The sequence below is a fragment of the Melospiza georgiana genome, chromosome 3, assembly GCF_028018845.1.
Source record: "Melospiza georgiana isolate bMelGeo1 chromosome 3, bMelGeo1.pri, whole genome shotgun sequence".
Classification (NCBI taxonomy): domain Eukaryota; kingdom Metazoa; phylum Chordata; class Aves; order Passeriformes; family Passerellidae; genus Melospiza; species Melospiza georgiana.
In genome coordinates this window covers 17,800,917-17,814,903 of record NC_080432.1, presented here as the reverse complement: position 1 = coordinate 17,814,903, position 13,987 = coordinate 17,800,917, and the positions used below count along the sequence as shown (strand labels likewise).

The 13,987-nt window shown below is 51.3% G+C and overlaps 1 protein-coding gene across 1 annotated transcript in view; it reads right to left on the bottom strand.

Annotated features, from left to right (window-relative positions):
• The window catches only part of ITPKB (inositol-trisphosphate 3-kinase B), a 65,661-nt gene extending 52,276 nt beyond the window's left edge, over nt 1-13,385 (bottom strand). The window contains exons 1-2 of the mRNA XM_058019385.1: nt 13,349-13,385; nt 10,900-11,974 (exon numbers count right to left, since the gene is read on the bottom strand). Of these exons, the coding sequence (XP_057875368.1) occupies nt 10,900-11,817 (918 nt within the window). The 5' untranslated portion in view covers nt 11,818-11,974; nt 13,349-13,385. The remainder of the gene's footprint in view (nt 1-10,899; nt 11,975-13,348) is intronic.
• Between the last annotated feature and the right edge of the window lie 602 nt (nt 13,386-13,987).

Genomic DNA, 13,987 nt, shown 5'->3' with positions numbered 1-13,987 from the left:
TTTTTTTCTGGGCCAGAACTATTCAGAAAATGTGTTTGAATTTGTGAATCATTTTGACTCCCCCTCTCCCCTGACATTTGCTGGAAAATCTATTCTCTGCCAAAAAACTGCTTTTCCAGATCCAGCCAGCTCCCTGTCCTGCCAGGGTTTGTCTGGCTCTGAGGCTCTGGCTGCCCTGGGGACACAGAGGAGGAAGAGGAGGAAGAGGAGGGCAAGCCCCAGCCTCTGTCCAGGCAGTGATGGGCTCTGAAAAAGCTCTGAGCCTCTCCTGAGGCTGAACAGGGAGCTGGGCTCCAACAGAGGCCACCACACAGGAGATCCTCACCAGGCTGTGGCTTCCAGGTGTGAGGAGAGTGCTTGGAGTTTTAGAAAAATCTTGCATTCAAAGCCAGGCCCCTGAAGGTGAAGTGGATGCACCATGGAGCTGTCTCCTATCAAGGTTACAGAAAATTTAGATTTGGATTCAGTCAAGACATGAAAGCTCTGAGGCTTGCAATGCAATGTAGAGGTTTGATTCTTCGTGGCCTGGCGATTCACAGAACAATTTTTGCCTTTGCAGTGCAAGTGTAAATGTTACTGCTCCCATTTGTGCACGTTTTGCTGCTATCCTGAAAGCTTTAGTAAGTGGGAAACTTGGATCTCTTTCCGCCCCCACATCCAACCTATCTGTAGGTCTTGCAGATTTTTTTCAGGATAGCATCCCTAAAAGAGTCTTTCCAGCCTATCCACCAAAACAAAATTCACTTTTTGGGCTCATCACACCATATCCCCATTTCTCATCTCAACAGCCTTTGCTCTGCAAAGATCCATCAAACTCAGTGCTGAAAGATTGCTTTTTGAATCTGTCATTTGGCCCTTCTGTGGCTCTCAGCCTCCCTACCTTGATTCCTTCTCCTGAGGAGCATCTCTGAGCTCCTTGGCTTTTCTCTCAAGACTGTGATTTATTCTATTCCCATCACTTCTTATTTCAGCACTGAAAGGTCAGCTCCTGCGTATGCTCAAGCATGAGATCAGCCTATATTAAACAGGCTCCTCTGAGCCTTCTCCCTTCTGGCAAGGGCTCCCATCCACAGGAACAAACCTGGAATCTGGATCTGCCTCCTGAGCCGCCCAAATGCTCAAAAACCAAACACCAGAGCTGGTTGGGATGGATGATGTGGGGAGGACAATAACAGACTAGGTGGCATCCTCTGCATTTCCCTCTCATTACCAGCCCAGCCCCTGGGCAATGTTTTGGTCACTTGTGACCACCAGGACTCCCCTGGTGCTTCCCTGGGGTCAGAAAAGCCAATCCAGCAACACAGGGCAACATGAGGAAACAGAGAGCTGAGCAGAGAGGCCAAGTCTTTTCTCCTCAAGATGAGACACGGATGAGGGGCTGCTAATGGAGGAGCTGAGAGCAGCCCTGGCTTCAGACCATTTGTTTTAACCTGCTGAGCAAGGTGGCTCCCAAGAGAGCCAGACAACACCAACTGCTCCCTCCTCTGAGAGCCTGGTTCAGTTTGGAGCTGCTTTTCTCATCTTGAATACGAACTTTACACAATTTTTCTGTCAGTGATTGCACATCTTGCTCATAAGCTGTGACACGCAGTGTTTGTGTGTGAAGGTGGGAATGTGACATCCAGCTTCTGTTTGCTTTGCAAAAAGATCAAGGTTAGTTCCCACTCCACTAAAAGCACGGAAGGGAAACACAGGATTTGTCAAGCAGAGATAAACTGAATTGAGAACATTTTATACACAAATTCCTAGGAGAAGGTTAAAACAATGGAGCTGGGAGAGTACACTTGTCAAGGCTTTTTCAAACAATCCTTTTTCCCATATTCTTTTAAAATACACCAGTAATTCAGGTGGATAGAGATAAGCCACCATTCTAAAATCTCTTTGCTTTGTTTCCTTTCTGGCAGGCCTGGTCTCCACCCCAGCAAGACATTCCTCCCAGGAACCCCAGGGTGGAGGGCTGTCAGCTCTAGGTAAATATGGCTCCAAGGAGAGATAATAACTTACACCCTCTTTCTGGAGCTGCTCTGGCAATTACAGCTCCAAGTGCCTCCCACTCCTGTGACCACCTCCCTTGCTTCCAAGGTCTATCTATTAATGGCAGCCCAAAACTATTTACAGTTTAGGGGTCCCTGGCAAGGGCACAATGAGATGGTGGGACTGAAAGGGCAACGTAGGAACGCTCATCTCCTCTCCTCCCACTTGGAGGCACTGCCCATCCCTTCTTCTGCTGCTGTAACAAGCACCTACCTGGGCTGTGCACACTAGCTGTTATCCCACACTCCATCTGCAACAGCTCCCAGAGGTGGGAATTCCACCCTGGGGTTGCTCATGGTCATTTAGTGTGGGTACCCAGGGCAGTACAAGGTATGAGGTGATGATGAGCTGGCCTCAGTACAGCTAAGATGATGCTGTACAGGCATGGATTTTAAAAAAAAGAAAAAAAATTGGCTCCATTTCAGAGTTCAAAGAAATATTTGAGTCTATGGGCACTGATTCAGGCTCATCTCTAATTATGTCCCAAGTTCAGCCTTTAAAACCAGTTCTTTAGTCCTCAGTAAGGGTCACTTAGCAGTTGTTATTACAGTTTCTTGCCAATCTGTTGTTGGATTTTCCACTTGACATTATTAAGGGATTAAGTTGTTTGTCTCATCATCTTTTATCTGTCCTGTTCAGTTTCCTAAAAACAGACTTTAGCCAGACCAGAAAAGATACGAGGGGAAAAAAAAAGCCCGGCATTTTCAAGATATAACCATGGTTTTGGATTTGCCATTATTATTGTTTAAATTTATTACTTTGGATATGTAAACTTTGCTGACTCCTTTAATCTGGAATGCATTAAAGAAAGCATTAGGCATTACAACAAGTCATTGGATTACACTGCACCACTTCAGCTACAGCTGGGGAAGAAATATATAAAGGAGATCCCGTGGAGTTATACATTTCAGACTGAGCTCATCAATTGCCATAGAGAAGACAAAAACAAATGTAGCTGAGCCTGGAAAGAATGTTGCTAAAATTGGAGAAGCATTTAATGTGAGTAGCCTAGGGGTGCAATAACTTTGCCTGTAATTTAACAAAACCCACCCACATAAAACATACCAAGAGAGATTTCAGATTGGACTCTCTGATCTGCACTCTGCCAAGAAAGCAAACCTGACTTTTTTCCCCTTCCTGCAGATGCAGGTTTAAATGGTCCCTGCAGAGTGTTAAATATATATTACCCATAATAGCAACCATACTGCATTTGGACACGTTGCTAATTCTCCAAGTGGCTGTTCTGTGGGAGGATACCCCTGGATAACTAAGGGAGCTTGCAGCTGCCAGCAAAGCAAGTCCTGTGGTCCACATGGTGAGAAGGAGCCTGCTCATCTCCTCCTCACTCCCACCCCTTCTTGGAGCCCTGGTCTTCTCTCTTTTGAGAGGCACCCCTGGGCTTGTACTTAAATTCTCCTTTAATGAAAATGTTTTCAATGCGTTTAGCTCAATGGGGTAAAAACTATTCCTACGCCTTCCCAAAATGCAGGTTTGCAACCAGCAAGGCTCAGTGGTGAGCTGGAGGCCAGCCTTGGCTCTGCCCTTCTCCCAAGCAGCAGGGATCAGAGATTGTTGAGCAAGAAATGAGGGAAAAACACCCAACCCTAAAATGCAGCTTCCAAAAAGCCTCCCTGCAGAACTTTCCATGTACAAACCTCCTGTCTGCAGAGGCTCTGAGGCACTGTACCTGTGAACCTGCACCTCTGGTTCATTAATTCAGCTGAACGTTGGATTTACCACAAGATGTAACTGGATACCTGCAGGAGTGAGCACAAACGATCAAGGGCCAAACCTGCAGCATGCTCCTGCAACAGCTTTTATCAGCGTTTTATCTGACCCTAACAAAAGGAGCAAATTGTTTAGCAAAGGAAGAGGGTTCTTTGATTCTATCTCACTGCAGATGAATTGCCCAAGCAAGGGCAAAGGGACAGGAAGCGAAGGGGGAGGAGGAGGAGCTGAGGCTGAAGGTAGGTGCTGCCATTGCTCAGCCCTTGCTAAACAGCCCCTTCTGCAAATGCTGATGGGGTGGGAGGGAAGAGCTGTGTCATCTCCTCGCCATGGCCATTCCACCAAAACGTTGTGCTGGTCACTCCTGGCGTAGATACACTGGTCCTCATCCTGCCTGTGTCTCACAGGGAGCTCTGTGACAGCAAAGACTGCAGGCCCTGTGAGACCTCCCTCTGCTTTGCACAGTACAGGAACCCATTGTCCAAACCCCAAGTACAAGACTGAAAGTCAAGGATGAAACCCTGGGGAAAACTCACATCAGTTCAGCAAGGTCCATGCCACAAGTGCCAACATCTCTGCAAATCAAGGGTGTGAAGCAAACAGTGGAGAGACAACCTGATCCTGCCCTTTGAATCTAACTCATTAAAATGTCTGCAGGCATGTCCCTCCTGAGCACATCTCTGTCTTTCACAGAGACCAGGGATGCTTTACTATTACTTGAAACCACAACAGTGCAGAATGCTAATGAAGTTCCTGTTGTGTAGCACTGATCAGATACTACACTGTACTGCTTACAAGAAGTAGTTGTAAGTGCTAAGCACTTGTTGTTTCACCCCCTAGCTTCTCCTTCCAAAAGCAATCCTTGTGTTTTGACCAGCAATAAATCTTACATCTAAAAGAAGAATTGAATTCCTTCTACTGGCTTGTCCCTTTTCCCATGTCATTAATGAAAAGAACTTTCTTTACTACAAAAAAAAAATAAAAAAAAAAAAATCACTTCTTTCTTTTCATGGAAAAGACAAACTCGCAGCTGGAGACCCCCAACTTCAGAATGTACCTGTACCAATTCATGCTGAAAGGCACTGCTGGATGAGCATCCTGTTACAGAGCAAGCTGAATTTTGCTGCCCAAACACTGATTTAAAAGCCAATCACAGGCACTTGCTTTTGAGGCTGGTAGACCTCAGAACTGAATCAGCTTTCTGAACTACTTGGAGCTGTTGTGCAGGCTATGCATGACCTGGGTTTTTGTGTGTAGGAAAAAAAATGAAATTCCAATAAATTTTATAGAAGACATTCAGAAACAGATTCCTCTGTCTTAAAGCAAACTCTTGGGCTGGTTGTCAAAATCCCATTAGGGTAAGAGAGAAGAAAGCTACATTAAGAGAACCTTAGGATGCCTGAGGAGACACCCAGCCAGGCTAAGCAAGATGAATGCCATAAAAGGGCCATTTCAAGTGACACAGCAAGTGTGGGAGCCAGCAATCCCCAAAAAGTCACATTTAAGAAAAGGGATTAGCTGCAAAGTTACTCAGTGATTTGAAAATGTTAACATTTAGTTTTCACTGTCTGTTAAATACTAACATATCTTTCTTAGAAAGCTTGGCTGGGCTTCATTGGAAGAAAGCAGGTCAAATTTACTGCACAAATTTACCTACTGGTATAAACAAAATAATCTCCAACCATTACAGAAGACTAATCTTAGCTGAAGCAACATTTAATGTCATCCATAGATGCCATTATTGCTGCAGTGAGCTAGAACAGAATTACATGTAAAGAAAACATGAGCTCAGCCCTCACATGGCATTATGAGAGCTCACTAAATGTTTTCTTCACATGCAAATCTGTCCTGACACATTACAGAAATCATATGGAAAACATGAGACAGGTGCTGACTACAGTTTGGCTTTTGTCATTGCAAGCCTCTAAAAAGGTGAAGACAAAACTCTGAAGTTTCCACTGCTCCATGAAATTCGCTCTGCGGACATTCAGTTTTCCATCCAAAGGATCCAAACAGGCAAGCTCCTGGCATCCTGCAATTCCCACCAGAAGAGGAGGAAATCTGGCTCCTTCCAGAGCTGGGGACCCTCAGGATGATGGGCCTGATGTTTGTGCTTCCTGCACCTCAGAAGTACGGGGGGAGGTTTATTTTGCTACTTTCATGGATGCTTTCAGCATGAATTTTTTTTTTGAGAAACAAAATATGCAAGAGACAGCAGCTGTGCTAGCAAGTGAGTTCCTCTATGAAAAGGATCTGCTATGTGCCATGCAATTCCTGCCCTGTCAATCATGGAGAATGTGCACAGAGAAGAAACCTTTCCCAATGAGCCTAAAAGTGCTGATGAAAACAGATTTTAAGCAGCACCATATGTCTCCCATTGGGTTGTGGCAGCATCTTCCCTTGGCCTCCGTGGGTGGGAGCCCATAAAAAGCTGCTTATTCCCTGAGCAGGTGACATGAGCAGGAAGAGGATTAGCTGTGGAATAGGGAGTGGTGCCTTGTGAAGTCCCTGGGTGCACAGGCTCCATCCACAAAGAGCCTGAAGCTCTGCCCAGCCCTGTGAGCACCAGGGTGTCCCCATCCCATCCCAGAACACGCTGTGCTGCCAGGTCTGCTGCTCTGAAAGGGGAAACACACACCTGCCCAGCTCATTCCCCTCTGCCCCATGGTAATCCTGCAGCAGGGAGACTCCATCCCTTACCAGGTGTGTCAAGCATCTTCCCTTTCAATGATGTGCACTGCTAAAATAACAGTCACTCTCCTGAGTGAGCCAGCAGGGCCCTAACACACCAGGCATTGATACTAAATCAGAGATAACACTCACAGGCTCATAAGCTCAGGAGCTTTTATGACAAACACAGTGGGAGTAAGGAGTGAAACACATAAACACACTTGGCATAAAGATATATATTCACAGGGCTTGCATGTATCACCACAGCCATGTGGTCATGGTTTCTGTTACAGGGAGACTTCCTGATCACAGAGACAGCTTGGAAAGGGAATGAAAGCATATTTAATTTGATTGATTTTTATAGGAACAAATCAGGACTCCTGTTGTCAGCTTATGCCTTGGAACATCTCAAAGAGAAATAAGCAAAGGTCCCAGAGGCCCTTGGCTGACACTAACCCTATCTAAACTTGGCTGCTTTCAGGACTGCATTAACAGCCATTGTGAGTCAAACAAATAAATCAATTAAAAAAATGCCTGTCATCAGCACTGCTGTTAGCTTTTTCCAAAAGTCCTTGCCATTTCGAACAGGTTAATGGAAGTCTCTTATTCTGAGAAATCTACTTAGCCTGCTGAAGGGAGCAGAAGTTTCACAGAGCACCAAGTCCCTTGATTACTATTCTGCTGTACATCCTTGTGCTTCCACAGCAGCTGTGGGAAAGCCAGGAAGAGGAACGCTCCAGTGTCTTGCACTGATTTTCCAGGAAGGGGTTCCTTTCCCCCGCAACATGTCATTATTTTTCTATAGTACGTGCTTGCTTGCACAGCTCCTGCCTTTCCCCCCACTTGTCTGTTGCTTTGTCTCCACTTTTGGAGAAGCTGACAAACTGGGGAATTTAGGTCAATGACAAGGACTCGCTAATGACCAGCTTTGGAATAGCTTTTGCTGAAGGGGCGCAGCCAAGCTCCAAGAGTGGGACAAGTCTCCAGCTGCAGAGTACATCCTGGTTATCAGCTCTTCCTTGGGAAGAGCCAACAGAGCCCCCAGAATGGCAAAGCTCACACTCTGCTATTTTTAAAGTCGAGAAGTCAGTGGGGAGTCACAGCTAGAAGGTATTTTATTTTAGGTGTGAAATCTCAGGAGACTGGGCTGCCATTTCAGGCTACGTGTGCCACTCAGAACCTGGGACAAAGGAGCACCTTCTCCCTTCCCTACACACCCAACCTGTGTGATCAGCCACGAGGGGAGAAATTCTCCCCCTCAGCATGAGACAGTGATGGAGGCAGGTGCCCTCCAGCAGTCTCTGCATCCTCCTGCCTCAGGTGTTTGGTGAGCAGAGGCCTCAGGTCAGCTCCTCACCCAAACTGCCCGTGTTGGTGAGCACAGAGTGCTCCCCTGTGGCATTTCCCAACCACAGTGTCCCCATGCCAAGGTGCTGCCCGGACAGCCCGTCCCTCCCACGCAGCCCCAGAGGTGCAATCGCTCGAGTGTCTCTGAAACCATCAACAAACAAGCGTGGGGTTTCTCCGGCAGCAGCCCACAGCCCGGGGAAAGCCACAGCTGCAAAGCCCTTACGTGGAAGTTTACTCAGACCTTAAGTGGATTTGCAATTAAACAGCAAAACGTCACCTTGCTCTTACTGTCACTGCACTTGACAAGTCCGCAACTAGCGTGGCAGGGTCACTGTCCCCTGGTGCTGTGCAGGGACAGGGACAGCACTGAGCAAACTGCTTCAACAAACAGACACAGAGCCTGTTTCACTCACAGAGCTGCTCCGGGTCACAGCGCCCAAAACTGTGGCCACAATGCCTCCTTCCCTTGCACTTGGCAACACGATTTTCTTACTGGCCAATTTTCAGGCCTGAACACAAAGTTTCCTACCTGCAGCACAAGTGGAGGACGAGTCCATGCCAGCCGGAGGGATGTGCCTGTTTCCCCGGGATGTCAGGAGGAACCACAACACACCGCCGGACATCCCTAACAGATTTGCTAAAGCAGACAGCCTCCAGAAAGGAAGGGCAGGAGCAGGCCTGCTGTTTATCAAATCTGTAAACATGTGAGATGTGCAGCACAGACTGTATCTGCAGCAGGAACTGCTTTCCTGCTGCTCCTCATTACCTCTCCTGCAGGTACAACAGCCTCCCCTGTGCCAGTAGTGCCCAGGGCAGACAGACAGACAGACAGACAGACAGGCAGGGCTCTCTGCCTGATCTGCTTTTATCTCCTCAACCCACCCAGAGGCACCTTGGTATCTCTGGGCTGAGATCTCCCAGGATTTGACTAAAAGCACGAGTTGTGGAGAGAGCTTCTCACACATTCTCCCTCATTACACAACTCATTTCCAGACCGTGTGCGCTGTTGAAAGGAAACAGTGAGTTCATGAAAACAAATGAGTGTGCAACCTGACACTGCCTCAGTAGCTGCCTTCTGCTGGCGTTATGGATTTACAAGATGCTGCCAACCAGTACACAAAGCTGGGTGTTATTTATACGAAATCAATTTTGAATTACTGGGCATTTGCACATGATCCTGCTGAGAAGTTGACTATAACCTGCCAAAGTCAGTAATCAGCCCTGCACGGGACCTGCGGAGCCCGGTGGAAAGTATCATTGTAAATTAGCCTTGCTGCCCCTGCTGGGACTCCAGTGCTGAAACACAAAATCAAGTGCACCTCCTTAGGCTGCCTGACACATTTTGGACCACATCTTCATCTCGTTTAGCCTGAGCAGTCCCATGGAGCCCAGCAGTTATTCTGATCTTAGACCTGATCTGAGCTCGCTCTCATCCAGAGCTTTTAGCAATACAAATGAGCCTTGCCTGTTCACTGCTGAGCCACTGGCCTGGCTGAGCTCATGGAGGCCACGGGAGGTGGTGCAGAGTCAGCCTGAGGCTCCAGGAAGCTTTCCACAGGAGCATCAGGCATGCTTCTGCCCATCAATGAACTGTTTGCAGCAGCAAATCAGTGGGATCTGGCACTAGGAACAGTCATCAGCACAGAGAATGGAGCAGAGATTACTACAGCTCATGCACATAAAACCAGCAGAATTTAATCAGCAGAGGGATTGTAGCAGCTCCCAAAGGGAAAAGCTGATTCATCAGCTGAGAGCCCCAAAATACAAAACTGTCTGCAAACACGATGAACTACAAGCTCATAACTTTGTTAACTGCTTTTACTCAGCTGCTGCTCCATCCTGAGCGGAACCAAGCATGGATTCTTGGAATAGGACAAAAGGAGTGCAAAAGAAAAGATACTTATTTCAGCCTGCTGAGTGTTTTACAGACCACAGTCTCAGTACTTCCAAGTTTGATGCCTTCACTTAGATATTTCCCTGCACTAGTTTTCCTGGTGTCATTGCATTTAGCAGGAGTTTCACTACCATGGGTGTACAGGAAATTAAACATAGTGAAATACACCACTGAAAGTTCATGAGCCTTTGTTAAACTCTTTAAACTAAGGAGCCACTGGGTTGTCCGGTATGTTTCAAAGTTTGACAGTGGGATGCCCCAGTGCTGGGCTCAAATCAATGGAATGTCTCAGAGCTGGATGAGAGCAGAGACCATGTGCTGGCTGGAGAGCCGCGTGATGGGTGCCCTGCTCTGGGTTAAAGTGGTTCAAAGCCCTCTGGACAAGCGGTGTGGCAGCTCAGAGCAAAGCAGGCTCTGTGTGATGCACTCACACATGCAATGAACTCCCCTAGTGACACAACAAATCCCATGACTGTCTCACGCCTTTGGAGAATGCCTCAGAGCTCTCCTCTCTGAGGAGACCTTTCTTCTCTAAGGGAAACACAAATCAACTAAGGCGATGATTTCTCTCACCTTAAGCCTCACAACCAGCTCCACAACAAAGATCCTGAAACAAATGAACTTAATATAAATACCTAATAAAAATATGCTTACCAAAAATATAAGATACCCCACAACCAAGAAGTATTATTCAAAAGGGGAATTAGCAGAAATTCTGGAGCATTGTGCTTCTGTGTGAAAGACACAGACACTGTGGTGATGGGCATCACTGTAAACCTGAACAGAGAGTTGGCCCACACAGTTTCAATTCCAGGGAGGAAACAAATTCTCCCTCAGGCTCACGTAAACCATGGGAAACCTCCAGCACCCAGGGAAGCTGTGCTGAGGAAAAACTGAGGCTCGTAACCACATGTCAGCAGAAGGCTGAAGTCAATGGATGCATTTTAAGCATGCTGGCAGGCAGCTTTGCAACACCAGGGAAGCTCTGCAAGGACTGTGCACAATGGAACAGGTACCACTACTCTCTCATGAGAGGATTTTCCGGCTAGGAACCCCTCTTCCAAGTCTGGAAGCTTTTCATGTGAGGAAAAGCACGCACCACTGAGCAAGTGTAAAGTTTCTCTGCAGAACTCTGCTGCAACAGACCTGTGCCCTGCTGCTACCTTGGAGCAGGGATGCTACCACCCTTCACCCCACCTGCCCAGGGCTGCTGCAGCACTCACCACTCGGGGTTTCTGCTGGTCCAGGGTCTGCAGGAAGGCGGGGGTCTGGTCCAGGGTGCGCTCGGGGTCGCTGGAGATGTCCTCCTCGGACTCCTCCCAGGACGAGGAGAAGCCAGTGGAAGACGCAGAGGACGATGAGAGCTTCCGGACGGGCAGGCTGCCAGGGGGCACGGCGCCCGCCTCCTCCTCCGGGCCCCCCAGGTCTGTGACAATGACGGCAGGGATGCTGCCACCCATGGCCGGGTGCTGCCCCTTCAGTCCTGTGGGAACCACCACCACCTCCTCCTGCCGTGCTGCTGCAGGCCCGCACTGCTCCAGGGGGCTGCTGCTGCTCTCTGCCAGCTCCACCGCCATCCCTGGCCTCCTGGCGGGCTCTGCAGCGCTCTCACAAAGCTGCTCCCCACCAGCATCGGGGGCCTCGCTCTCCCCGAGGGCTCGGGGCCGGGGCGCAGTCCCGAGTGCCAGCGCCGGTGCCGCGGTGGGGCTGGCCGGACGGGGCCGGGCCAGCCGGGGGCTGCGGGGCGGCTGGGCGGCGGAGCTGTGCGCCTGGATGTGTGCCTCGAAGAGCCCCACTTTCTGGTTCACCTGCACGTTGTGCAGCTCCCGCTGGAGCTGCCGTGCCATGGGCGGCCCTGGCGGTCCCTCCTCGCCCCGGCTGCCCCGCCGCCCGCCGGGGCTGCCCGGCTGCCTCAGGGGCTCCTCAGGCAGCGGGAAGAGGAAAGCGGGCCCGCAGCGCGGGGAGCGGGGCGGCACCGGGGCCGGGCTGAAGACGGGGAGCGAGCGGCAGCCGCCGGGCGTCTCCGGACCCCTGGGCAGCACTTGTCCGGGAGGAGGCGGCGTCTTGCTCCCGCCGCTGGTCACCTCGCTGTTGCTATTCATCATCACCAAGCTATTGAGCGCATAGCAGTACACGGCCATAGTAGTCAGCCGGGGAGCACAGGGGGGCCGTCGCCACTGCCGCCTCGGCGCTCAGGCTCTGCGGGGCTCTCTGCACGACGGGAGCAGCAGCATGGCCAGCAGGAGAACGGGGAGCTGGGCCGGCCCCGCTGGCCCGCAGCTCCATAAAACGGGACAGCTGAGGAGAGAGAAGCAGTGAGAGTAGTTCTGTGCCCTCCCTCAGCTCACCATGCAGCCGGGCACACGGCGTGCCAGACTCTTCCCTTCCTGTGCGCCCCTCCCACCTGCATGCATGCCCAGTGTGCCACCCGTGGGGACACGGGCCAGCCGTCACAAGGATCTGAGGGAAAGGGAAGTCAGGTTTGCGGCTGTTTCCCCTCTTCCCTGCCTTCCCTGCCCCCTCTCCAGGTTGCCTGTCGACACAGCAGTGTCCGAGAGGACACACAGCCAGCAGCCATTCCCACAACAGAATAAAAGAATTACAGTGAACTGGTGTGAACTGAAAGTTGGCAGCTTTCAAGTGCTCGCCCCAAAACCTGGCATTTTCTAAAGGAAGATAAAAAACTGCAAACAACTTAAATTTGCCACCCTTCAGTCTATCACCTATAGCAAGACCAAGTCTCAGGAATGGATTTATGTTATGTGATACATGGGACGACTCCCTGCTTGCACTGCTTTGTATGGTACAGGGTCACATCTCCAGTTAGTCCCATAAGTTATCATGTACAACACGGCTTTGCACATCTTCATGAATGCCCTGGCTAAATGTGCCTTCCCTGTGCACATCTGCTGTCCGGGACAATGCAGGCTCCAAATGCCTCCAAGTCACAGCCTGGAACCCCACATGCTGAGATGTGCAACGCTGTTTGCTCTGCCGAGTGTGTGACTGTGTACACACGTGAGAGAGGCTCTGCTTTCGGAGGTGGCTCTCTGTGTCCCTGTTCGTGTCACTGGGCTTTCCGTCACCTCCTGTTTGCTCCATGTGCCCTGGAGCTGCAGTCCCCATCCCATGCCGGGGCATGGGCGCTCCTGAGATCTGCACAAACACACTGCCCACATGAGAGTACAAACTTGTTTACACACAGTGCGCTAACTCCGGCTATGGGCGTACACGCCTCTGGAAGCACTCGTGTACGATGCTATCAGCGGTATCCCAGTGAGGCTCCTGGCAGGTAAATGCCCTCAAGCCCAAGCGCAGTCCCAGCAGGCGGTGTGACCAAAGGGCTTCCCATCCCTCCAGGCACTGCTTGCCGGCAGTGCGAGGCTCGGCAGAGCCCAGCAGCGCGGACAGCCGCTCTTTGCAGGGATCCCCGGCACAGCTCCCAGCACTGGGGCTCGGCTGCCCAAGCGAACACCGGCACAAGGTGCTCGGCCACACTTCGGCTGTGGGACAGCCCGGGGCACCACCCGGCCCCTCTGCCCGCCCCCAGCTCGCCCCTTCCTCCCCGCGGGGCCCGGCTGGCCCCCGCACCGCCCCCGGGGCTGCTGCCGGACATCCCCCGGCGGAGGGGCGGCCGCGACCCCCTCGCCTTTCCCCCTCACCGCTGCTTACCTGGGTCGGGATCCGCGCCCGCCTCAGTGCGCGCCGCCCGGCAGCGCCCGCCGGCGGCCGCGGGGCGCTGCCGAAACCATCGCCGCGGGGCTGCCGGGACTCCCGCCCGCTCCCTCCGCGGCCCCGAGCGCCTCTCCTCGCCCCGGGGCGGGCCGGCCGCGCCGGGCTCTGCCCCTCCGCGCCGCGGCGGCCGAGGCTCCGCGCTCCGGGCGGCTCCGCGCTCCGGGCGGCTCCGGGCAGCTCCGCGCCGCGGCCCCGGCGCCCGCTCCCGGTGCGGCTGGAAAGGCGGAGAGAGCAGGAGCAGGAGGAGGAGGAGGAGGAGGAGAGGGAGAGGAGCGGCGAGGAGGAGGAGGAGAGCGGAGGGAGGGGGGTAGGAGAGCAGGAAGGAAGTTGTGAGTCTGTCTGGGGTTGAACTCAGCGGAACAAGTTTTTTTTTTTTCTCTTCTCGCTCGGCTCGGGCTGGAGGGAAATACTGAAAAAAAAAGTTTCCATTGTTAACTAAGAAAAAAAAAAAAAAACACAACACCGTCGCCGTGCTTTGGTGGCTGGGCTGTGGCTTCAAGACACACAAGGCATTTTCCACCCGCGGCCGCGGCGTGCGGTGCGGGCCCGGCAGAGCCCCGGGTCAGCCCCGGCACC